This window comes from Melopsittacus undulatus, chromosome 2, assembly GCF_012275295.1.
Source record: "Melopsittacus undulatus isolate bMelUnd1 chromosome 2, bMelUnd1.mat.Z, whole genome shotgun sequence".
Classification (NCBI taxonomy): domain Eukaryota; kingdom Metazoa; phylum Chordata; class Aves; order Psittaciformes; family Psittaculidae; genus Melopsittacus; species Melopsittacus undulatus.
In genome coordinates, this window is record NC_047528.1 from 92,863,775 (window position 1) to 92,891,145 (window position 27,371).

Here is a 27,371-nt window from a genome sequence, read left to right on the forward strand (position 1 = left end):
CCAGTACAGGTTGGGGGTTGACCTGCTGGAAAGTAGTGAAGGGGAAAGGAACCTGGGGGTCCTGGTGGATAGGAGGATGACCATGAGCCAGCAATGTGCCCTTGTGGCCAAGAAGGCAAATGGCATCCTATCGTGCATTAGAAAGTGTGTGGTTAGTAGGGCAAGAGAGGTTCTCCTCCCCCTCTACTCTGCCTTGGTGAGGCCGCATCTGGAATATTGCATCCAGTTCTGGGCCCCTCAGTTCAAGAAGGACAGGGAATTGCTTGAAAGAGTCCAGCGCAGAGCCACAGAGATGATGGAGTGGAACACCTCCCTTATGAGGAGAGGCTGAGGGAGCTGGGTCTCTTTAGCTTGGAGGAGACTGAGGGGTGACCTCATCAGTGTTTACAAATATGTAAAGGGTGGGTGTCAGGATGATGGAGCTAGGCTTTTTTCAGTGATATCCAGTAGTAGGACAAGGGGCAATGGGTGTAAACTGGAGCATAGGAGGTTCCACATTAACATCAGGAAGAACTTCTTTACTGTAAGAGTGACAGAGCACTGGAACAGGTTGCCCAGGGGGGTGTGGAGTCTCGTACGTTGGAGATATTCAAGGCCTGCCTGGACAAGTTCCTGTGTGATGTACTCGAGGTTACCCTGTTCTTGCAGGGGGGTTGGACTAGATGATCTTTTGAGGTCCCTTCCAACCCTTGGGATTCTGGGATTCTGTGAAGTGACTGCAGTTTTCAGATACACTGGCTATTTATGTGACATCTCCTTACTGTGTTGCCAGAAATACTGAAACACTAACCCTAATAATGCTGGCTTAGCATAACATGCACCATGGACTTCCTTTGCATGAGTAAGAGGAGTAAGCAAACCACAAAGCCTTAGATTTCAGAACTATCATTGGTGGCCACAAGCACTTAATCAAATATCCTTCAGTGTCAGCTTTTAAGGAAAAAACACTGTCCCACATGACATCCTTGTCTCTAAACTGGAGAGACATGGATTTCACGGATGGAGAATTCGGTGGATAAATTGGCTGGAATGGCTGCATGCAGAGCATTGTGGTCAATGGTTCAATGTCTGGCTGGAGACCAGCAACGAGTGGTGTCCCTTAGGGATCAGTGTTGGGTCCGGTCATGTTCAACATCTTTGTCAGTGACATGGACAATGGGATTGAGTGTGCCCTCAGCAAGTTTGCCAATGACACCAGGCTGTGTGGTTCTGTTGATACGCTGGAGGGAAGGAATGCCATCCAGAGGGACCTTGACACACTTGTGAGGTGGGCTGATGCCACCAGCATGAAGTTTAACCATGACAAGTGCAAGGTCCTACACCTGGGTCTGAGCAATCCCAGGCACAGCTACAGGTTGGGCAGAGACAAGATTCAGAGCAGCCCTGTGGAGAAGGACTTGGGGGTGTTGGTCGATGAGAAAATGAGCATGAGCCAGCTTCAGTGTGCACTCACAGCCCAGAAACCAACAGTATCCTGGGCTGCATCAAAAGGAGCGTGACCAGCAGGTCAAAGGAGGTGATCCTGCCCCTCTACTCTGCTCTCGTGAGACCTCACTTGGAGTATTGTGTGCAGTTCTGGTGTCCTCAACATAAAAAGGACATGGAACTGATGGAACAAGTCCAGAGGAGGGCCACAAGGATGATCAGGGGACTGGAGCACCTCCCGTATGAAGACAGTCTGAGAAAGTTGGGGCTGTTCAGCCTGGAGAAGAGAAGGCTGCGTGGAGACCTCATAGCAGCCTTCCAGTATCTGAAGGGGGCCTACAGGGATACTGGTGAGGGACTATTCATTAGGGACTGTAGTGATAGGACAAGGGGTAACGGGTTCATACTTAAACAGGGGAAGCTTAGATTGGATATAAAGAGGAAGTTCTTTACTGTTAGGGTGGTGAGGCACTGGAATGGGTTGCCCAGGGAGGTAGTGAATGCTCCATCCCTGGCAGTGTTCAAGGCCAGGCTGGACAGAGCCTTGAGTGATATGGTTTAGTGTGAGGTGTCCCTGCCCATGGTAGAGGGGTTGGAACTGGATGATCTTAAGGTCCTTTCCAACCCTAACTATTCTATGATTCTATTCTAAAAAAAAAAAAACCCATCCACCTCTGTTTGCTAAGTGAGACTTTTCCCCCTTCACGTGACAGTACTGTAAGCGCAGGTGATTCTGCTGAAGCCCTAGAAAAAGAAGACAGGACAAGGGAGGTTAAATGAATGATCTGGAGCTAAAGAGAACTTTCATTGTGTCTATAAACCAAAAACATGGGCATAACAGAAAGCAGCCCAGGGTGTTTCCAGCAGATATTGCTCTTGCCCTTTCCAGTCAGTGAAAAATAAATGGTAATGGGCTGCTGCTGAGCACATCACCTCCTGAGTTACAGCTGGCCCCTACACGGACATGGGTGCTGTGATGGGTATGGAAAGCAGGGAGGGTGAGGCCATGGGATGGTTGTTACTGTGGGTGCAGGGAAAGGAAGCCAGAGTGGGACCTTGTGGAATCAAAGGGTGATGCTTTTTTCTGAATGGCAGGTACTTTGCTATCAGTGTCCCATGGGTCACCTGCACCCAGACACCCTTCCCCTCTGTGCGTGAGGTGGCAGGCCAGTGCCACCTGCTGTCGAGCCCTGGCACAGCTCTTGGGTTCTTTGCTGGTGACAAGCTGTTTTCTGGACGTGCTTTTTTTACCCTTCAGCGATCTGTCAGGATCTTTAAGTCAACGGCAAAATTCCTGCTTCCTATTGTTCCATTTTCTTTATCAGCACGTTTTATGGCACCTCTCCTGTTCCTCCTCATCTCTTTACCTTAGCTTGAGGCTTCAGTTTGCTCTTTGAGTTCTTGCTACCAAGTCCTTTGAATGAATTTACTTCTACAATGCCCTGTAGCAATGAACCTATTCTTTTATCCAACCCTATTCTGTTTCTTCCAGTGCTTTCACATGCACATTTTTATTCGTCTTCACCAACTTCAAGACTTCTGTTGCAAATACTCTGACCTGTGCCAAGAGCATTGTCCTCACTGATGTCCAGACATAATTTAGCCATAGGTACTTGTCCCCACAACCAACATGGCCACCCTGTTTCCGGGAAGTAGAAAAGAGTAGTAGGGATGTGACCCACACATTGCTATGTGCTCTCAGGGCCACAGAATAGCCCAGGCTTGGTGTTATTTACTGAGGATACACAGCAATACCTCTATTTATGGAGAAGCCAGGAGCCTTCTCATGCAGTTTGCATTTGGATTGCTCAAGAGCTGCCAACCAACGTGAACAGTCCCTGGTGGTTTTGGATCATCTCAAGTGGATCTCTCCATGACCAAACATTTACAAATATGGACAGCCCTAAACCAGCATGGATATGGGACTGTTCGTGCTAGGCAGCTTGGCCATCAAGGATCTCATTCTAGCCCTTTGGTTTCTTATTCACCAGCAGTAGCCACTGTCAGTATGTATTGCTCCTAAAATCTCGCTGCAGGTCTGTAACATACATGATTCCCCCAAAACAAATGAAAGCTGGGTTAAATTTTGCCCTGTGTTGCTTAAAATCTAGGCCGCTGTTTCAATGCAGCTTATGAGGAAGTTACCAAGAAAATAAAGACAGAACACTGTTCAAATTACTTATGAATTTGTGTATTTTCTATTTAAATTTGTAAGGCATATGAAAAGAGTATACAGATTTAATTTTTTATATTTATACATATATATATGTATGTATTTGAAAACACAAAGTAAGAGTTAGTAATATGGGATGAGTGACTGCTCAGCTACCAACCCTAATATGAGAGTTCACAGTGGAGGGTAGGAGGGGAGAGTTATTGTGCCTGTTTTCTCTAAAGGCAAACTAAAGCCACACATTCAGCACTGCTTACAAATACATGTGAGGGTAGCACATCTGCATCAGAACTGTGCAGTGTGTAAGAGGAAGACAGTGCAGGCACAATGCATCTGACACCATTACCATTAAGTAAAGCTCTGTTAGAAAGCAAGCGTATGTTTGACATGGGAAAGGACGAGTGACTGATCTAAAAGAGTCTTTTTGTGAATGTAGGTGCTGTAAAGGCTATTTTTAGCCATTTTCACATCTATTTTGTACATAGGCAAAATCCATCAGAAGAAAACTTCCAGGTGACCCTATGACAAAAGCACTGCACACTCTACTCCTGTGTGCTCACTGAGGACCTGCTCAGCAGAAAGCAGCTGTGAATGTCACTTATTCCAGTCCATTTATTTCTATGTCCATACATTCTGTGCTCCCTAATGCCAAGCTAGAGGGTGCTGCTCACAAATACTGACTGGTTTAACACAAACTCAGGCAAGGCTGGAGGGATCCATCTAATCCATCCCCCCCCAAGGCAGGAGGTAGGTTTACGTTGTCTGATCAGCTGTAAAGCTCTCAGCAATGAAGTCCTAACAGCAGCCCTGGAAAAGCCAATATGCTAGAGCTCAACCAGGAAAAGGAAGTATAGGAGGGCTGTTTTCTTTCTTAGACCTCCTCCTCCTCTTTGCTTTCAAAACCAGATGAGAGCCATGGAAGGATGACAAATTCTACATCAGTAGCAGGGAACAGATGTTCACCCCTTTCTTATATCTACAGTGAAAGCCATGTTTCTCCCTCTTCCTTCATCAAATATCTATTATCAGACAGTCCATAGGCCAGTGACAGCCTGTGTTCCTCTCTCTGGGAGCACCAGGAGGGAAGTTCGATGGGTTATGCAGCCCTGAGAGGAGAAAGCAGGATGGATTGATTTATTTAATTATTATACCAAAGAAGACTCACACAATGTAAGGAGTTCTGCTTCCTTGACCTGCCCTGCAGGTCTCCAGCACAGAGGAGAGGGCTTCTGGGACATGAGGTGTGGTCCCACCTACAGGCTGCCCTCTCTCCTGGGTTAAGCCAGGTGCTGCATGGGGCCCTCTGAGGCTTGCAGAGAAGCAAACAGAAACCTTCCCGGTAACTGTGAAGTTTGGCAACAACTGTGAAACAGAGATCAGAGGCAGCAATAATGAGAGGTTAAATGTGTGTTAGAAACAGGGCTATTTCTTCTCAAAATTCAGCAATTTATCCTAAGTCACTAGTTTGGAATATTGCTATAATTGTGTAACCTACGCTGTTTCCCTAACTCCAACAGATGCTTGAATATTGACTTATGCCTTTAACTTAGAATGCACAACAGATATTCATGTGTGCAGACATCTGTACAGACACACAAACATACACATACATAACTTAAGAATGAGCAAATAAAGCTATACAATCATTATAAAAGAAGGATTGGCCAATAGCAGAACTTAAAATTACACTGCAGAATGTATACTTCCATCTTGGCTGCTGCCCATCTGAATCCCAGAAGCAATAAAGAAAGGAGGCATCTTCTGTTTACTTCATTCTCTTCGCAACATCCAAGTATGCATATTCAATTTCTTGATCAGCAGGACAAGTGTTTGTAAATTCATCTCTTGCATATGCATTGTTCAAGTATCTTGAAATCCCTGTCATTTCAGGTGGAAAATCAAAATTTCTGTATTTTTTTGCAACAACCTTTTATTAAAAGAAAAAAGAAAAATATAATTACATACATGATCTGAAAAAAACACAAATCTACTCTTTGTGCATAGTTTTAATTTTCAGTGTGCAAGTCTGTTGTTATATGCAACACAAGGGCAAATAAATGAAGAAAGCTAGCTAACAAGCTAACTCACTTAGAGGATTTGTTTGGTGCTAGAGCTATGCAGAGCTATGTGGACCAGTAGACCACACCTGGAAGAGATACAGCTTAAAACAGAAAAGGAGCTAGCATAAACCAGAATTAACAGAATAATCTTATAGTAACAAACTGCCCCACACTTTCACTGAAAGGAAAAACTTGAATTGAAATACTAAATTTCAAATGGCTACGGAAAACAACTATTGGCTGACACCTAACCCCTCCCTGCTGGCCAGCAAAGGATGGTGGTTCATCCTCCATCATCCTTCAGGCATTCACCTGGTGTGAGTCTCCCTGTATTGGCCCTGCTGACCCTGCTACCTCTGAACTTTGCTGTGCCTGTAGTCAAAAAGGACACTTTCTAAAAGGACCTAGTTTGTTTGAAAGCCAATGAATTTCCAGTGCAGCCATTTCTCTGCCAGAGCCTGGCTGGCTCCAGAGTAGCCCAGTGACAGACATCTTTGTCACTAGGACTGTTAGGTAAGTGTAGATGCTCCACACTCCTGCAAGAGGAAGCTGGGAGCCTTGGCTGGAAGGCAATGGGTGATTGTTACCCTGCTGGTGTTATTGACACTAGTGATATTCAGCCAAGCAAGAGTTTTGGATTAAAAGTAGGAGAGACAGAATTGAATTTCAGTTTTTGTTGGCTTCTTGAATCAGCATGAACAAAATAATTTAACTTTACTGATCCATGCTCATAAGCATTTTGCCTATGAAATGAAAATGAAAACACTTCTCTACAGCACTCATTTCATACTTACGAGAGGCTTAGTGAGTGCAGTCACAGCCCAGATATAAAACCAGGTATTCTAGCACCAGAGTCATCAAATTGAGGATCTGCCTCACTGTGCTGTAATGAAATGGCCTTGTGCACTAGCATACAGTGTCCCAACACAACCACTGTGTGGCCTCAGAACAGATAAAAGGATTCCTCTGCATTTTAGAAAAGGATTTGAGCTTCTGTGGAAGCTAAAAAGCAAATGCAAACCTTGATTATATGGAGCTTTGGTAGGAGGTTGCAATCTGCTAAGGTGAGATCATCTCCATCCAGGAATTTCCGACTGGAAACAGTGATCTCCTCAGTGCTGTAAGCATCAATTTCATCAGGCAAGGGGCTATTTAAATAGTTGTCCAGCTTCCTTAGGGCTTTAAGCAAAGATTTTTCCAAATCTAGGTTAAGACAATAAAAAGGTTATTCAAGCCTGTACCAAGATCTCTCTGACACCAAACAGAAAGGCAACTCCTGCATCCTGTCTCCTGGCACCATCCCAGCTCACAGACATCTGGCCATGCCAATTCCTGCAATTCCCTTATCCTAAGCTTAAAACTTAATGCTGGGATAAGAGCCCTAAGTAGCTAAATGGGGGCTCTGAGAAAAAACAGAATGGGGCTGTGCTACCAGAAATGGCTCCTCAAACATCTCTGTGGAGCATGCTTTTGCACAGCAACCTGGCAGAGTGACTCTGCCTTCACACTGACTTCTCGCCTTGAGAGCCATGGAGCAAGTGCCTGCCCACAGGACAGTGGGGCTGGGAGTGATGACTGCAAGTGTACTAGACCTGTACAGCTCTGATTTCTCCCAGTAACTACTAGGTCTGACTAAAGGACTGCAGCACTTACTTTCATTAGCATCTTTTCTTGGGTTCTTTATGAATGCAGAGAATTTTGCAAACACATCATTTCCTGCAGAGTTAGACTCAGGGTGGTTCGGTGCAAGCTTGGGATACCTGGGGGTTGAACAAAAAAAGTTATATGACTAGCCTTTATTTCCATCTCCACTAATTAACATAGATTATTTACACTGCAGTGTCACAATATACCCAGGAATCTCAAAGGGAACCATCCAGAACTGAAAATCACTTGGCAAATTACTTTAAACATACCTAAGCTATGTGGATGACCACCTTTCCTTAAGGGAGATGGGAAACAACTATTATTGCTGCAAACACTGCCCAAATAGCCGAGTGCTTCTCCTAGGCCTCCTCCATTGGAGGTGAGGCTATGTGGAGCATAGCTCCTGGCATGAGGAAAAGCAGAGGGAAAATCCCTACTCGAACTAGCTGCTGCTCCTCCCAACCTCCTTGCCTGGGCAGCTCAGATGTCAGCAAGCTGAGAGCAGCCAGGCCAGTAGCTGTTGTTGAGGGGCAGAGAGGCAGGGGAAAGTGGAGGGGAGCAGCCACTTGCCTGGTTTAAGTCAGGTTTGGATGCTTGAGAAGAGAGCACTGGGGAGAGAGCTTCCCCTGTCAGGTACATGATAGAGAGATGGGACATGATGCTGCTGATGGTGGGGCAGCGGGGTTTGGGGAAAAGTGGAAAGAACTGCTGGGGTGGGGAAGGACAAGTCTGTACATGCAATTCTAACACTTCACTGAACCCCCATTGAGAGCCATGAGGGGCTGAAAGCAAGAGAAGTGGCCAGGAATACAGTACCGGGGTGGAGACAGCTTTTCTTCCAAGAACTCCTCAATCTTGTTGACATCGGTTTTCACTTCACCATCAAATGTCATGAAGGGAGGGTTTGTTCCAGGGGCTAGGTTCTGCAGGTCAGCAGGCTTTCTGATGGGAGGAAAGAGAAGGGGTTGATCACTGCAGGAACCACGTTTGCAATTTCTACACTTAATTGCGACAGACTGTTTCACCTTTAAAGCAGCAGGCTGCTCTACATCCTTCTCACGAAATAAACCTTAGCCAGCTGCCTCACACCAGTGGTGTGGGAATCCATTTGCCTGTATCTGAATGTGTTCTGAAATGCTTAAAAAATATGCCAAAACTTCTGTGTCATGTTACAGAGACCTACTGCAAAACAGGTTAAAGTCTCAACTACTTCAGAGGAGTTAGTCCACCTTATAGTAGTGAGCCCAAAAAAGGAATCAGGCATCCAGACTGTTAACACAATGCCATGCCATGGTGCCATTTCAAATATATCAGAAGAGTCAGCCTTTAAAATCACCATTTTGGAAGAGTTGTTCTGAAAAAGAGAACTCTGGTTACAACCTCACCTTTTCAAATCCACGGTTGTGACATTAAATATGACACCTTTTAGCCACAGAATCATAAAGAGACGCTGAGAGAAGGGGCAATTTCCAATGCTTTCCCCATCACTGCCAGCCTGTAATTAAAAAAGAAAAGGCACACATACATCTGTGATAATAGCAAAGTTCAATAGCAGATGCAGAAGGAAAGCAGAAAATCCAGGTCTGCTATGAGTACATATAGCAAGTTACCCATCTCTACCAAGACATATTTTCATGCAAATTTTCTGTATATCCTTCTCCAGACATGCACAGAGATATGACAAAGAATCCTGTCATCTTGGAGCTGTAGTTTTTCATTAAAATGCATAATGAATATTGCTGTAAGTTAGAAAAAAAAATGAAATTACAGCAGTCCTTCCAAAGGAAATAATCTCCACCTCATTTGTCTATGTGAACATAAATCTACATAAGTCACTGCATGATTAAAACCAGTTGAGTCGTTTTATGATCACAGGAAACCAACAGAGACTTACCAGCATAAATTGAGATGTAATGGCTAAAGCACTTGAGGGAATGAACAGAATAAATCAAACAATTAAGAATTTCAAAGTAAACAAGCATGGGAGGCCCAGAGAGAAGGGAAGTTCAGTGCTGAACCCACCTGTCTGTGCTTTGCTGAACTGAGAACTAATGAAGCACAAGTGCCATGTCCCCCTGTGTAATCCCTCCCTGTTATGGTCCCAAGGGTCTCACTTTTAAGTGTGAAGTGTGGCTGTACCCAAGCCATGTAACCTCTTTTTGTGTGTGCCCCTCTTTCCTTTTGGCTAAACATATCATTGGGTGTCAGTATTAAGTACAAAAGGTACAACTCACTATACGTGTCGCCACAGAAGTGTTGCTCTCATGCACTTTGTATTGCATTTTGTTAAGAGGCTTTGTTAAAATAAGGCAGTCTTGCATAGTTGCTATTGGTTAAGTTAGGCTTCACACAACATTGCTGGAAGAGATCAGAGGTCTGATTTTTAAGCCCTTCATATGATTCTCCTAAAGCACAGTTTCAAAACTTAGATTAGAAGTAAGTGCACAGAAGTAAAAAACCAGGTGTATCATTTACTCAGTTAATAGGTTAGTCCATTAAGTTTTGTAGACCTTATAACCAAACAATACACATTAATGAAACCAGTTCTGCTTGCTGCTTCACCTTCCTCAATGCTATCAAATGAATCTCAACTATAGTAAGAAGCTCTCCATAAACAAACATTGCCGTTGGATTGCTTTACAGTGCTCACCTTCACAAAGAGCTCTATGTCTGGAAATGAGCACCTGGTCTGGAGCAGGCAAGTTTCTGCCATGGAGCTTGAGGGACATATAAGAGAGGATGCTCCTGCAGCTTGGTAAACCTTCTTATTCTCCCTATCAACCTGAAGGATCCTCCTCTGATAACTCTCTGTTGCTTTCTGCCTCTGGTAGTGCCACAGCCACTGGCTTTCTTGTTAGTGAAAACCATAATAGGTTATTGTCATAAACACCGCCAGGGAATGAAGACTTTTAGAAATGCAAAAACAGCTGGGCTGCTGTGTTAGAAAACTCTTGTTTCGTAGGTGGCAAAAATGAAAGCTGGTCAAAGCTACCATTGTGTTTTTCCTCCTACTCAGAGCACTGCTTTGCAGTGCTGTGCAGCTTACAGCAACAAGAAGATAGAAAACTACTGTGTATTTCATAAAAATGAGACTAGAAATGCCGCTAGCATGTGCTTAAAATAGAGCTAAATACATAACACCACCATTTTGTCTCACCCTGCCTCTTATGTCAGGTTTTACCTACTCCCCCAAAGAAAAAGGGGGGTGATGGGTATTACTGTGCCCCCTTTGTGCTAACAATGGGCATCCCCACCCTGCACCAGGCTGCAGAGGGGAGAAGCAGCAGCCAGGGGACATTGTTCTGCATGTGCCATGCCTAGAGGAGTCAGGCAGGCACATCTGGGTCCCTCTAACTTTTACTGTTGGAGTTAAGGAAACATAGTTTTTGCTTCATTTTGTCCCCACCACCTTGGTGACAGTACACTTCAGATCAGCCCCAGCCTGCTCTTCTGGGGAAATGTCCATAGGTAGAGCAGAGATCCAGGTCAAGGCAGGTGTCTTACCATGAGAAACACAGGCATAAAGCAGGCATCGAGGTCCAGTTTGTCCTTAGATGGCAGGACATACAGGCAACCAGGAAGCTGAGGGACTGCCAGTCCTGGAGATGTTACAGGAGCAACCTCCTGTCTTGTTTCTAAGTGCAAACTCTTTAACGTCCATGCCTACTTGGCAGGAAAATTTGCTGCAGCACTACTTTCTGTTTTGCACTGGATAAAATAGCAAACAGCAAATCTCTCAGCCTTTTACCTTCATGGCTTTAGCCTGCTAGCAACCTAGCTATAACCTAGCAATAAAGAAAATGAGAACTTGAATAAACCAAGGGATTAAGCATTACTGATTACAGCAATGCCCTGCCAACTGTAATGACTGAGGTGATCAACTGTTTATTTGGTACTTTTTGATGACTTCTATGGGCTAGTTCTGATGTGTTAAACACACTGACGAAAGCCAAAAGGCATCTGACCTTCACATCCTGTGCTGCCTCCTCTCCCATGCTGCTTACAAGGAACATTAATAGCGTACTGCTCTCTTAGCTGTGTTCTGTGCAAAGCAGGCATTACTCTCTCTAGTGAAGTGTTGCGGTGTTTGCCCAGCTTTGTTGTCTCCAGTGGTTATGGAAAGCACTTGGCTTCTACAGCAGAAAATAAATTCACAGAGATGAGGATGTTTCCCCATTTCTGATGTGGCCATGATCCTTCTCACAGGCTAAGAAGAAGTTTCCTTGGCCAATCACTGGTGCACTTTATTGATCTAAATCCCTTCTAAAAGCCCAAGCTATTCAGGCAGTGTAGTACACCCCAAAGTCTTAGATGGGGCAGTGTGCTCTAGGGTTGCTGTGCCTGAACTGAGAAGAATAGTCATAGCTTTGGGAGTTCCTCAGTCAAACTCAGCTGCTGAGGTCCTACAGTAAAGGAGGCAGCAGCCATTCAAGTAGGGACAACTGAGAAGCTGGTGAACCACATCAGGCTTTAGGAAGCTGAAAGCCATTTAGTCCCCAGGGGCTTAAGCTCTGGGTGTGAGGTGAAAGGATGACAAATCTCCAGGTTTGCCATGCCAGGGCTAGTGGTGGACACCTCCAGGTTTCTTTCAGGTCGGCAGAACTGAAGGCAGATTACAGTAGCCCACACAACAGCACAAGCAGTGATTAAACCTTTCCCTACTGTAACAGTGACCAACAGTCTGAAGACTTCGAACACGAAATCTGATTCAGACTTTGACACAGTTTGACCTGGCACCTCTAAGATGCTACAGTTTCCTATAACCTTTGCTGAAAGCCTAGAACATGGATATTTTGGCCTACTGTGGAACACAGAATGAATACAGCTAGCTAATGCCTTCAGATACCTCAGCTTGCATTTTGGCTTACAGGAGACAATTCTGTTCTCCTAACTCAGCTCATCTAATGTGGGGGGGCTACAATTCCTAGTGGACATAAAAGCATCAGTGACACATACCAAAAGTGTTTGTTCAAGTTTCCAAACAGAGGGTCTGCCATGATGACACCAGCCACTCAAAAATCATGAGCTGAGACACTGAAATAGCTTTATAGCTGTGTACTGAGCAAGACAATAATACCTGAAATATGCCATCATTGTGTGATAATATGCTTTCCAACAAAGCAAGGGTGCCCATTTTACAGAAATAAGACTGTGTGTCAGCATCTTAACTAGCAGGACACAATGCAGCAGTAAGAGAATCAGAAAATACTCATATTTAATACCCTCAGGAAGTTAGTGCAACGAGGGGCATTGCAGCCTGGGAGCAAAACTCCCTGCATGTTTCTCCACACCACCGCTCAGGGATGTGTAACTTTGAGCTGTGCCTGGTACACACACGTAATTTAATTACACTTCCTCACTGCTGTGCTTAGTGATGATGGAGGGTGAAATCTTAACTGCGGTCAAGTCAGCTGGAGTCCCTTGTTGTTGACTCAATGGAGGATTGTGTTTCCAGACTGGTTATAATCATAATAACCAGGCAAATGCTGCTGTAATTGTAGGTAATACTGCATGATGGCCTCCACCTGCAATTGTGACATTCTCTTAACATTCAGATCTTGTAGGTGAAGTGGGCCAAGTCCCCAAAACACAAAGCTGGTTTTTATGCTCTTCTGCTGCTTAAATAGATGGCAAACCAGCATCCTGAGCAAGTGGCATTTATGTTTTAATTGTGATTGGTCAGGAGGTCAATGTGCTTTTTCTAGTAATACTGGGATTTAATGAGTTCATTAATCAAACAATTAAGACAACCCTTGCTGCAGAGGAGAAAAATGTCAGGCAGCGCACAGAAGCTTTAATTCAGAGCTATCAGAGCCCTAGGCAGCAATTGTGACAGTATCGACTTCTGACAGCTCTCTGTAACCACATGCCATTACTTAACAGGATTATTAGCATGCACCCCCTGTTTTCATTTATTTTTCACTGTTCCACACTCTTCAGTCTATTTTTCTGTTGTTTTTCCAGATCTTACTCAAAGATGCAGGGAAAAGGAGAAGCTGGCCACAACCTTCTTCCCATTACTGTTTAAGCTCCTAAGAGTAGGAGCACCACCATGCCTTAGGCTAATTTCACTAGGCAGCAAGACCTTAGGCACAAGATATCAAAGAGGGTTCTAAAAGAACTATATTCAGTTTCTGGAGCAGCAGCTCTGTTTTTCTAGGTTGCCTTGAAGAGGTCAATTGCCTCCACATCCTCACCCACAGCAAGAGGACAATTATAGTGAATTGTCTCAGGAGTCACACACTGTATGTCATTCTTAAGCCAGTAGTTTGGGCTCTCCCTGAGCTGGAGTTCCTCTGCCCCTGGAGCTGTTGTAAGAATTTGTTTTGTAACTGTTTCTGTCCAGACATCTTAGGAACCAGGTTTCTGAAGTTTCTTCTACAGACCTCAAATATTCTGTGCCTTTAAAATCGTGATGAGTGGGATTTGTTTTTCCTGGACTTTTTCTTTCCTTTTGAAGGTTAAGCATGGAAGAAACAGTTCAGAAGGAGCAGAGCAGACTTTTTTATTTGTTTTCATATAATTATATAATCCCTTTGAAGCTACAATAAAAAGGAGAACAAGGATCATATCTTTTTCCCAAAAGCTGAACTCCAATTCCATTTTCTTCCTTCAACACGAGGGAGCTAAGTTACCTTCTTTTCCATATTTATGCTGGCTAAGAAGCAGGTTTACCCAGCAAGTGGAGCAGACCTGCTGCTACTGGGAAACAACAACCCATCCAGCTGTGACCAGTACCATGGATCTGCCCCTGCCTGTTCTGCTGAGCTAGCTGTCTCAGGCTGAACTGGGACTTGCCTCTAAGTTTTCTTATTCGATCCTCAGCTATGAGGCAGTTTGTGCGTGCTCTTCCTTCTTATACCACACCAACAGCTCCCCTCTCCTTTTTCACAGTGCATTTGATCTTCTGTCAAAGAATAGAACCACAGCAACCAGCTGAAAACTACTGCCTGAAAAACTACAGGGAGCTTGCAAGCTTGGGCCGCCTGTGGGGAAGCAACTTTAAGGCTGGGTGCAACTTTCAAGACCAACAGTTATTTTGCTTTAATTCCTTCTAGAGATTCATTTGTTCAGCACTGGCATGGATTAACTGAACCCACTGCATTCCTATCCCTGACTCTTGCCATAAACTAAGCCTTACAATGACAGCTTGACAGCAGTAGCTGCTCTGAGTAGCTACCACTGGCGCTGCACATGTAGCAGCAATGCAAGAAAGGCCCCCCTTGTAAACAGCTCTGCTTCCTGCCATTCTGCATCACTGGGTCCAGCCGTTGAACTTGACCATACAATAACCAAGGAAACAGGAGAGGGGAGCTCCCAGTGCCTCCATTCTCCTCCTCATCCCTGAAAGGAAACTCCACTGCCCTCTGGTTTACCACAAAGTGCCCAAGCCATTTTGTTAAGAACATTTTTTTTTAAGATCACAGGCAGAAAGACAGAAAATCACCTGTTTTCTAGCCATAACCATGTCCTGTGGGTGTGCTGTGACAGATATATTGTTTTAATTAAAACAAAACAACAGCACCTGCTGCTTGAGGATACAAAGTGCATTTTACATTCTTGATGCCTACTACAGTATTCATGCAGATTCCCACAGTATCACAACACTGAAAAAAAAAAACTAAAACTGGCAATATTACTTCTGTTATGAATGTGATAAAAATATAGTTACAAGTCATTTCGCTTCACTGAAGGCAACTCTAATACACTTAATAAGATATGATCTGTGCTAGGCACAGGAGCACCATAGGCATGTCATTTGGGCTAGATCACATTCAAAACAAAGGTTTTTTTTGTGAGGATGAGACAGATTACCTGGAATTTTCTCTAAGCACTAACTTTATTTTGTGGCTACAGCTAGGACATGGACACCCAAACACTGGATTTTAGAGAATTCGTTTGATGCCACCTACTGGGCTTGAAATGAAAATCTTGATTTGTGCTCCTGAAGCGATGAGCAGCAGCAGTCTCAGACCTTGGTACATCTCGTCATGAGAAGTTCTGCTCAGAGCCACCCCTGTAGCAAGATCCCTTGCTTTTTGCTAATGGCACTTTTGAGAATACTTAAGATGCTGAAATTGTACTTCCAGGCTAAGTTCTTAGATACAGCATCTGCAATTTATAATACATTTTAATGGACAAAGAAAACTTTTGCAACTTATTATTCCAGTACTTTTGAACAGTCACATAGCTCTGCCTATCAGATAATATCCAACACTTAAAACAGATGTGTCCAGCTGCTGTTTAATTTCTCAGCCAAACGGAAGGAATAGTCATATGTAAATGTGGCTGGTAGTTGTGATTCCTGCACATAAACTGTATTTTTTGTACTTCCCAGAGTAGACTCTTGCTGTGTGTGACATCCGCAGTAGAGAAGTTCAGTGAGAAACCTGTGTTAAATAGCAGTTGGATGCTCCTTCAGGTAAAATAATTTCCCATTTCCCCTTCCTTTTCTTTTTAAGAGTGAAATAAGCACTTTGATATTGAAAGTGTGCCATAAGAAGTTTTGGTTTTAAAACAAATGTATCTTATATTTAGAAATACTAATAACATCTATCTTTTATCTTGAACAGTATTACAGGGTTTAGAGAACACCAAACATACTTAAAGGATTACAACTTTTAACACAAGTTCATAGCACACCTTTTTTCCTAAACCCTAATAAAGTTTTCAGGTTAAGGAGGCAACAGTAAATGTAACCACAAGCATTCTGTTATAAATAGCTTCTTTCTCTTTTTAAGCTACTAAGACACAAAAGCATGCAGGGGAAGGAGGGAGCAAGTATACTAAAATGTTTTCCCTAAAGAGTGAAGAGGTGGTTTGACTTCCATCACCCTCTCCTACAATGTCACTTGTAAGACCCCTTTTTCCTGCTAAAGCTGGAAGTCTGCCCCTGCTGACTCAAATGCAACTGGGGACAAACCCTGAGCACTCTCCTTCCAATGCAAACAGCTTCTAGTAATTGAGTAGCTAAGTCTTCGATCACAAGAGTGTCCACGTTGAACTCCACTCCTGTAGGAAGCATGGCCCTTTCCTATTTGAGCAGGAATGATCCCCTTTACCCATCACCCCCTACATAAGAACCAAGTCAGGGCTGCAAAGACTATCACAGCTGCAGCCTTCAGCTACATCTCAGTTTTCACTCTGTACACTCCTCCTCAAGCATGTGTTTGGGTGTTTCATGAGATATCCTCAGTAGTGAGATCATTCACTGCAAGGCTGAAAGGATCCCCATGACCACTCATCCAAGCTAAATCATGCCAACATGTTGCCATAGATCTTACAGGGCATGCAGTATTTGTAATCTAGATGGTCAGCTGAAAAATGGAGCCCAGGGTCTCTGGTCTCTGGATGTCTTCCACTTTCTCCTCTTTCTCCCACCTCTCATTGAAGTCACAATCAGCCAATGCATTTAGGTGTGCCTGTAACTTTTAAACAAGCATGTTAGCTCACCAACTGCAAACGGATGGACAGATTCTTTTTGTATCTGCTAAATATCCTCTTGAATGACAGCATGAAGTGCAGCTAGTTATCCACTCAAGTGGATTTGATTTTGGTTTTAGTATAAAGCAGACTCATTGTAAGTCCTGTGCACTGAGTAGTGAAGGGGAAATGACAAAGTAGAGCACTAACTGACTTTACACCTCAGTAATCCAATCTGCAAATTAAGTTGCTTTGGGAAGAGGACGCGTTAAAAAAGGGTAGGTGCCCAGACTAGCAGGCTGCACAAAACCTGGAGACAGCTGCAGGCACAACTGCAGGAAGGAAACCTGGGGGAGGAACCAGCAACTCTATTAGTATGCACTTGGCTTGACCATGACCTCCTACTATACTGGAGGGAAGAGCCTGGTTTTGTTACAGAAACACAAATGCTTTCCATCCAGATCAGTGGATGCTGTGTGCCACATGGACAGACAGCAGTGCAGAGTCCCACTGCACAGAACAGAATGGGATTAACCAAGAAGCACATGTCTTCTAGAGCACCAGGGTAACTGGAAGTGTATAAAATCACTGGGTATGCCGGCTTTCCTGTTCTCTTCTTCACCCTCACAAAAAATGGAAACACACAATGGTCCAGGAGGGAACCTTGTAGGTCCTGTCTGGAATTTCAGCAAAACATAAGGACAAGTTTCAGTGCGAGAGATGCTGGGAGACTATCTAATGATAACAACCAGACCTGCAGATGGAGTCTGCAACGCAGAAGGAACAGCAGGAGCACTTCCAGTGCTTTTTGGAACAGAGTGAATACAGAGCAAACTGATAAGCCTGAGTTTAAGATACCAGAAAAATGGCTGGTGATAAAAAGTGGTAACTTTCAGACAGGTCTAAGTCACTGAGTTCATGGACCAGACATCAGGAGGCTGCTCTGGGTGCTGAAACCCATCAGCAGTTGTCTGTACCCATCAGATGTTAGTAGCCATCCACAAAACAGGCTACAAAGATGAGATCTTAGGAGACCTGCTTTAAAATGCTCTCAGCTTGTGGAGCTCCAGGACACCAAGCAGCTGCCAAACTGACATAAATACAAAATTTACAGAAAAGGTGTGGCTGGGATCCTCAGACAGAAGGATTTCTTAGCCCTGCTTTCCTTTTTTAACTCATGAATACAGGGAAGTGTAGACCATTACAGAAGCATCTAGGCACTAAAAATTAAGTACAGTACAAATATGTATAAGTACAGTGAAAATATTAACTGAAAGACTGCTCCTAACTTAAAAAACAAACATAAAACTTATATATAGACCATTAGTGGGAATGCCAAACGATTTTTGGAAGTCTTTTTACAAAACATTGTGGAGATTAGACAAAGCTAGGCCAAAAAGAGATGTGAAGGGAAAGAGAATGAAAGGAAACAAGTACAGGTGCAAGTCAGTAAAAGGAATTAACTTTTCACCTGCACATCTTCAACTGACCACAGAACAGCATTAAGCTGGTTTTTGCGTGATCACGATTATAAGTAGTAAGCTAAAGGCCGAGTCTGCCTACAAACAGGATGATAATTTAGGCTTTAGGGTTCTTCTGGCACTGACGATGAATTCAGGCTGAGCTCCCACCTGCAGAAATAATGAAACTCTTGCTACCTCATATTTTAACATTTGAAGCTTGGGCAAGATTTATGTCTTCTGGCCTGGCCACCTATTAGCATTTCATAACATCTTCTAACAATTTCATTATTAAGGCTTTTCTCACTCTCTTAAGTTTCTGAAATTACACTATGCTTTCTTTCATGCAGTGCTTTCATTAACTTACTATGATTATTTTGTTTTATTAGATTTCATAATTCAAATGTTCAGTACGGCTCTTTGCTAGAAATGGTTCTTCAAATAGTCTTGGTCCTCAGCTCACGCTGAGGGATTAACACTGTATTGGAGTTTCTTTATGGGATATTTCCCTCGACCCTGTTTTTATGTAGTGAGCAGTGGTCACAGCTTAAAGGGGTTACATACATCTGGCAATTCCAATCTTCTTTAGATGACAGAAAGGTAAAGAATTCTGAAGCTGTAATTTCCTCTGGTTTCAAGTCTCTCTCTCCCCTACATGCCAGCAGCCATTTCAGAGCAGAAAAAGCCTCCTTTATTCTAACTTTAGCTTCATTATGTACTTACGGTCTGCTGGGTAATTATTGCTGAAATTAACTTAATTACTTAGTAAGCAATTAAATGCTTTTGATGCATAGGAAGAAATTTTCCTTCATTAAGAAGTAACTTTGTAGCAATAAACTTTTTACCTTTGTCAAGTTACTTTATAAATAATGAGAAACAAAAGGCTCAAACTCACTCCTATTACTTAGATGAAATGTTTACTTTTGTTTTCAATAGCAGTCTGCCCAGTACTTATGCTGAACAGTGGGTCTGCCCTTCCAGTTCTGACAAAATTATAAATAAAGGAATTATTAAATGATAATACTGTAAAGTGAACAAAACACAAGAGACTGTGGGTGAAAATTAAGATGTGCAATGTCTTGTAATACATTTGTAGAGGCTGTGGTCCTTAAAGGTCATCCAGTTCCAACCCCCCTGCCACGGGCAGGGACACCTTTCACTAGATCAGGTTGCTCAAAGCCCTGTCCAGCTTGGCTTTGAGCACTGCCAGGGATGGGGCAGCCACAGCTTCCCTGGGCAACCTGTGCCAGGGCCTCACCACCCTCACAGTGAAGATTTTTTCCCTCATATCTAATCTGAATCTCCCCTCTGTCAGTTTAAAGCCATTCTCCCTTGTCTTGTGACTACGCACCCTTGTAAAAAGTCCCTCTCCAGATTTCCTGTAGACCCCCTTTAGGCACTGGAAGTTGCTCTAAGGTCTCCCTGGAGCCTTCTCTTCTCCAGGCTGAGCAACCCCAACTCTCTCAGCCTGTCTACATAGCGGAGGTGTTCCAGCCCTCTCAGCATCTTTGTAGCCTCCTCTGGACTTGCTCGAGCAGGTCCATGTTCCTCTTGTGTTGGGTGCCCCAGAGCTTAATGCAGTACTGCAGGTGGGGTCTCAAGAGAGCAGAGTAGACAGGGAGAAATCACCTCCCTCAACCTGCAGGCCATGCAGATTTTACTAACATTCACTCTTATTTGCACTAACGAGACTGAAGATTAAACTTATGTATGTATGCAGTCTTACAGAAAAGTAAAGTAAACCAATTCTGTGATGTTACACACACTGCTGTTGCTGGCCTTAGGCCGGGCCCTTCACATGGCCACAGGTATTCTCATCTACAGCTGTGTCTCTCTACAGGGCAACTAAAGGCAGCCAACAGAGGTACTTAAAAAAATGGCTAAAGCCAAAAGAAATCACAAAGGAAAAATGCAAATTACAGGTTTATTTTCTCAGATATCTTTCAGCTGCCTATACCAGGTCTACACATAAAGCCACTCTGGTAGCTACAGTATTTAGCATAACCTAGCCCAGTGCTGAGCCTGGTTTTAGAGCAAAATGACTGGTGCCTCTCATGATGGGAAGGCAACTAATTAAACATAGAAGATGCTTGCATATGGCTACCTGCCATCCACAGAACAGTAAATATGTGGCAATCAGGCAAAACCAATCAGCAACCAGGAATCCACTGCTTTGTAAGCTCAACAATCATTTGCTTAAATAATTAATAAATAGTTTGAGTGATAAGGCCCAGCCAAGCCGAGCTGTCTGAAGGAGGCTCCCTGCACGAGCAGATCCTCTCCCACTGTGGGGAGGGGAAACTGGATGCTCCTGTTGCAACACCAGCATCTGGGGGGGGCATCAGAAAGAGGTTCTCCTAGGTCTGCTTCAGCTTTGAGGGGAAATATTCGTCTCGTGCTCCTGCCAATCAGGGGTGCCCACTTGGGCAGTGGCCTGTGGTGCTTCCCATTCTGTGTCTCATTCAGCTGGGCACTGAGGGAGGGGGCCAGCAAGCCCTGGTATAAAGCTGGGCAAAATTCAACATTTTCCCAGGTTTCCATCTCTGGTTATAGTGCAGCAGTCAGGTATAGTCTTTCCTTGGCCAGATATTTAACACTTAAAGCAAAGTAAACATCCTTTCTATGGCTTTTTAGGTGCCTATCCCCCAGCAGCAATGCATGAATACAGTAACCCTTTGTGACAGTTTACTTTTTCCCTAAAACAGCTTGGAAAATTAGTTCAACAAATACTACTTTATCCCACCATTATTATCAATGCATTATTACTTATCTCTTATTTTACAAGGCTTAGATGACAGCAAAGAGCAAGCTTCCAGGAACTGTGCATGGCCAGGAGAACAGAGGCAAGGCAAGAAAATGAAATGTAAAAATAAGCAGGAAAATTAATGTGTGTCTAGCAACCACTGGAAAAAATTCAGCTATAATTTAGTAGGGTATAAATTAGTCTTGCCCAATTTATGGATATCATTCTTCTACACAAGTAATTGGCATATTGCATGAACTATACTTGTTTTGTGTCGCACTCAAAATAGCATTACTTTCAGTCACCACTACTTGTTTACTTATTTATTACACAATGATAATGAAATCTGTGTATTACACACAGTGACCAAGACTTCTCAAAGCAATGTAAAAATCATTGCACTCCAATACAGAAGCCAGTTTATTTTAATGTGAGATGTGACAAAATCTCCATTGCTTATTAAAAAAAAAAAATCAAAAAACTAATCAAGTGGTGTATTCAGAAGAGAAGGTTTTAAGGAAAGGCAAAGGGGAATGGCAGCACAGGTGCCCAAGCTCCCCTCCCACTGCAACTGAGGAGAGGGAATACCATCATCCACTTCAACCACAACAGAAATATGTTGGTTAATAAATAAAATACACAGTATTAAAAAGATCACCACCCCCTACCCCCCCAATTCTTATCCATTCCTTAAGATTCAAGATTATCTTCAAAAACCTGCCAGTATTCTAAGGAAACCAAGAGCCTTTTAACTAAACACAGGTGAAAATCTGAGCTGGGAAGCACCACTCACTACTTTAATCTTATACCAACTAGTTCAAAACCCAAATTCTCTTCTGCTGGGAATTCTGCCTACAGAGCTTGGGCCGTCTGTGTTTGTTTTAATGGGAACATTACCAGGTCACAAGCACACAAGCAGCAAACCAAATGCTATTAGCTATTTATCCTGTTACAAGAATTATGTTTAAATACTTCAGTGCTATTTCTAATCCGTATTTAATAACATGGCAAGATGCCAGCTGAACATTCGACATGGAGACAAAATTCTTATATCCTTTTTAAAGTCTTACAGGGAATTACTTCAACAAAAGAGCATTATATTCTTGAACACATAGGTCTGGGAAAAAAAGATTAACTGGCATTTCCATGACACATCCTGTTTTATACTTCATCATATAATACTTAACCTGTGACACACAGACAGGCTGTTTCAATCTAAATTCAAAAACTATATACCTGTGATTTGTGTTGTAAACATATAAGTAAATAAATAATAAATACCTAAATAAATAAACTATTTAATGCAGCTTCAGGGAGCTGGTCACTGAAGGCTTGAGAAAATAATTTGCCAATGGCATTCCAAAGTCTGATGTTTAAATCAAGAGGTGAAAGTGAAAGATTACCCTCCAACAATTTGTGATATTTTGGTCCACATAGAACATAATTCAAATAACCAGGTAAAATATCATATAAAAGACCTGCCAGCTCCAGAGGGAACTGGCAAAGATGTGTCCTGAAAGAGCAGTTGAAAACTGGACATAAGTACCAGCCAAACCCCACTAGCTTGACAGAGAGGGTGGCTGAACTCTATTCCCTCCCTTCCTGGTGCAAATTCAAACTCAGGGCTATTCTTCATCTGTCTCTCCCCACCACCTCATTTCTATTCACAGGCTTTGGGAAAATATGGGATACATGGTATTGCTAATTAAAATACAGGTTTTAAATAAATACAGACTACATGAACCATATTGCAAACCAATCAGCTAGAACACTAATACTCCTCAAAATAAAGACTGTCTGTGGTCCCTGCCCCTGGGGAGCCCCTGGCCCCTGCTGTGCTCCTGGCAAAAGGAGGCTGATGGACTTGCTGAGAGGTTGGTAGCATGTTTGTTTCTGCAGGCAGCATAGGCCTCAAAATCTTTAGGTCTTTATGGTATATTTGGATCCCATTTCAAGTTTTGTCTGCGACCATTATGGAAAGGAAACTACTCAGGTTCTGTAAGAGCTTTTAAAAATAATTTCAAAAATAACTATCAGGTAAATGTCAATGATTCTCCAAGACACAAATTAGCATTTTTCTGAAATCTGAGTAAATGTTTAACTTCTTTGTAACTACCCCATTAAAATAACTTGGAAAAGACCACACATCTGCAGCTCCAGTCCTGCTGTAGATCACTCTTAACAATTCTATTTTGAATATTTACATATGTGCTAAAATTTCAGCATATGAAGAGGAAACAAACAAGACCAAAGATGCCACACTGGCTTCTCTGCCTGCCTGTGAGGTTCCACCATAACCACTTCCCTCCACATAGCACACCAGGCAGCCATCCAGTGTGCCAGCTCCAGGCTCCTCGCAGGCAGGAGGCTGTGACAGGCACCCTCTTCCCAAGGAAAGCCTCCAGCAGTGGGGTTGGTGGCAGGCTGTACAAGTTACCGCTGTTTGCTTTGAGAAGCTAAATATTTTTATGAAGGAATTACAACACTTTAGTGCTGACAAGGCGGGTATTATTGAAAGCAACTGGAACAGAGTCACTCAACTTGTTTAGGCTTTTATCAGTAAATAATCAGACATTGCAAATGGAAATGCACACAAGTCTTTATCACAGTGTGACATTTTATTATCCAAGCATGAAAATAATCATTTAACCTTCACATGGCATTTACTTACACTCCTTGGGCAGAGTTCAAGGAACATGCGATTTCTTACTTTTTAAAAGAAGCAACAGGGCCTTTTTAGGGGAGACACAGAGAATAGTGATGGCACTGGAGTCATTCTCCATCCTTCACCTCCCCTTTCATATAATATATATAATATTTCCTTTCACTACCTTACTCCCTTTCCTACCTCTAAAGATGAGAGATCTGTCTCTTTCTCAAAAGTACATATTTGCCGACAATTCAAAGCTGCTTCACCAGAGACCAGCTTCCTGAAAAAGTGTGGTCATATTAATAATTTCTATTGTCACTCCTGCTTCACAATATTTAAACTAACTTCTAAAAAAGAGCCATAAATATAATTTTGCATGAATCCATACGAGACTGCAGGAAAGGCCAAAACACAAAGGATCCTAGGATGGCTAACCTTGCCTGGTATACCCTTCAAGGTGAAAAGCCCAAAAAGGCAGAATTGTTTGTGGAAGTGGAACCACCACAAGGTTGCCTAATCCTTCCTGTGAACAGGACAGCAAAGTGCTGGAGTGAAGCTATTTCAAACAGAAGAAGTCATGGAAGAAAAAATTGGGTAAGTATTAAAGATATCTAATAAACAGAAACAGACTTTTTAAAATCAACAAATAATGGTTTATATTTACTGTTAGGGATGTTAGTAAAACCAAAATCCAGATTCTCAAGTGGACTGGGCATGATTTGTTACAATCTTGCTGGGAAAGGGACATGATACCTTTTCATCTTTTGAATGCCTATCACACCCTGGTTTCTCACTATTCTATGATTCTATGATTCATGATTCCCAAAGCACATGGGTAACACATCTCTTATTCCACAAGCACTCGCAAAATCCACAGGAACCAGAGGCTGCTGAATGCCATTAAAAATGTGTATACTGCTACAATGGGAAATAGTAGTGAATAGGCCATATATTGCCTAACCATACGATCGCTGGATATTCCTGGCTTCTTGCATTTTATCTTTCTAATGCTATCTCACTTTGCAGGCAATTATTGTATGTCAATGGTGTCAAAGAGAGAGCAGGGATAACTCTATATGTCTATGGCACTGGCATGACAGAGGGACACACACTTATCTTCCGCTTATGATCCAGGTAACATCACAATCTCCGTCACCCACATCCAGCATTCTAAGTACAGGGCAGCTACTGCTGTCTCCTGCATTTTGGCAGCTGTACCTAAATCCCTTGTGAATGAATCTAGACCTAATACTGACAGGTAGTTTTTTCCCAAAAAAAGTTCTTAATTTTTATTTAATGAAGACCATTTGTAAAATTTCACCTGAATTTGCTAAGAGTTTAATTTTAGTATAGTTGTAATTTTTAATTAATTGGCTAAATCCCATTCCTCCACTTGCCCAGAAAATCATTCACCACACACTTATGCTTCATATTCATGAATGCCGTAAGTCCTGTAGATTGCTTTGTTATCCATCTATATACAAACAGGAATCAAGCCTCAAATTAAGTAGACAGCATGAAAATTCTAGACACAACTGCATGATAATCATGCAGCAATCATCAATGTTTCTGAAGAAGGCTGCAGCTCTCCAACCGGATTTATGAAACGAAAGTGCACTTCAGGCAAACAGAGACCTAAGACAGAAAGCAGACAAGGAAAACTTCCATCCTTGCCCTTGTCTCTGATGACCACAGGTAAGATCAACCTTTTAACAAAGACAAGCCTCAAGAAGTAGAGGCAGTATGGTTGAATTTTGGGCAGCAGGCTGATCTCATCAGAAGCTGCTGCTGGATTCTGCCAGCAAGAAATGCAAGCTGTGCCCTACGGCTGAATCAGGACAGGAGAGTCTCCGCTGTTTAGCAAACAGCTTAAAATAGCACGTGACTTTAAGCTTGTGCTTAAAGCAAAACACATGGTGAGATGCTTTACCGAAGCAGTGAGCTGAGAGTAAATAAAGACGGGAAAAGGTCTAGGAATGGAGCTTCGAAGACATTTACTTTATTTCAGAACTTCTTTTGACTAAAACAAGCCTGCAAAGTGCAGAGATCTGCAGTCACACTGACAATAAATAGATGCTTAAGGCTTGTACAATCCCATGGCACATGCAGTTTTGGGACTTCCAAAGCACGGACAAAAAGATGACTCCAAGAAGCATGACTAGATTACACACACACAGACACAGAATATTAGATGCAACTTCACATTTCTCATCATTTATGTCTATCTGTTGCTTTATGTCTTTCTGGAACAGGCCTTGGCCTATCAGTTGTCAGAACTGACACTGGTATAAACAGAGCACACCACTGCTCTGTTAAGCACCCCTCTGGGAGCAAAGCAGCAAAACTATTTTTGCTGTATCTTTCAAAGGTGCTCTGTAGTCAGCAGTTCCAAGGATCCTTGTTTCTCTGTAGCAGTCTAAGCCTTAAAAAGGTGACAACCTGAATGGCCAGAAAGTAAGCATGAGAAGTACAAATGAAAAAGACTGCACATTAATGAAATTTGCATAGCTTTTTCAGAAAAAGGTTGGTATTGGTGCCTTTCACACCAAAGCCTACCAAGCTTTAACTGAAGACTGCTAGAAGAGTACTCAACTCCCAGAAAAACTGCTGCAGGTGCACCCAGCACACACAGTAACCTGAAGAGTTATGAAAGGAATTCATAATGCCAGTTCCTCTTAAGCTGCCTTAGGGAACCCAAAATTGCCATATTCCATTTCTGAATAGAAAATAAAAAGGGCTGAGAAAGGGCAAATACCCACGGGAAAGAAGCCAGCTTCCTGCTTTGTACTACAGTCTTGGGAACAGACCCACTAAATGTCTTTGAACAAACACACCTCTGCTGATTCGGTACTTCTTGTACGGCTGTAAGTAGTCAAAGAATCAAAATCACCAGACAAACAGCTCATTAACCAGCAGCCAGAAAAGAAGGGCTGTGCTGGTTTTGCTGGGCAGCCTCGTAAGTCTCAGTCCTGAGCAGTTTTGATTTGATTCTGGTTTCAGCACATCGAGCTCTGCTCCAGGGGAGGGACTTCCTCCTGAATGACTTTTCCCTTGTTCTAGGGTAACTTTCATGACTCCTCAGTTATAAAAGCACAAAGGTCTCTTTAAAAAAGTGATGGAATTTTAGTGGCAGTAACGTCTTGCTTTCTTGAGGAAGGTATACAAAACAGAACTTGAGAAGAATAAAAACAGAGGGTGAGGAGAAAGGAGCAGGTGTGTTCCTCAAGGAAAATGCAGTGTAGTTTTGACAGAAAGTGAAATGCAGCAGAAGTGGTTGGAATGTGAGCAAAGAGAAGCTGTCTGTTTCCTGCCACTGCCCAAAATATATCAAATGGTCCCCTGCTCACTTCGTGGCAAACTGTATTCAATAGCATCACATTAAGCTAATGTGCTCACCTTTGGCAAGCTCTGGATAGTTCCCTTTGCTTGGATATTCAATAATTAAACTTTTCCCAAAAACTCTTTTAATCTGTAAACACAGAGCTAGTGGGACTCTGCACATAGAAATCTTCACTTTCGACTCTCCCCAGATCATCTAAACATGGGGCTCCCATGGTGAACCTACACTAAAAAAGGACAAAAAGCATGCATGTACTTGCGTTTTAATACAGGATTCCATCCCTGGCAGTGTTCAAGGCCAGGCTGAACAGAGCCTTGGTTTAGTGCGAGGTACCCCTGCCCATGACAGTGGGGTTGAAACTAGATGATCTTAAGGTCCCTTCTGAACCCTGACTATTCTATGATTCTATGTCAGCTATTGTCCTTATAAACCATACTTACCTAACTGATT

At 42.9% G+C, this 27,371-nt stretch overlaps 1 protein-coding gene across 1 annotated transcript in view; it reads right to left on the minus strand.

Moving 5' to 3' along the window:
- Positions 1-3,667: 3,667 nt before the first annotated feature.
- Positions 3,668-27,371, minus strand: part of CLIC6 (chloride intracellular channel 6) — a 29,463-nt gene continuing 5,759 nt past the window's right edge. Inside the window, exons 2-6 of the mRNA XM_005151798.3 lie at positions 8,691-8,800; positions 8,122-8,247; positions 7,312-7,418; positions 6,680-6,861; positions 3,668-5,525 (exon numbers count right to left, since the gene is read on the minus strand). Coding sequence (XP_005151855.2) covers positions 5,364-5,525; positions 6,680-6,861; positions 7,312-7,418; positions 8,122-8,247; positions 8,691-8,800 — 687 coding nt within the window. The 3' untranslated portion in view covers positions 3,668-5,363. The remainder of the gene's footprint in view (positions 5,526-6,679; positions 6,862-7,311; positions 7,419-8,121; positions 8,248-8,690; positions 8,801-27,371) is intronic.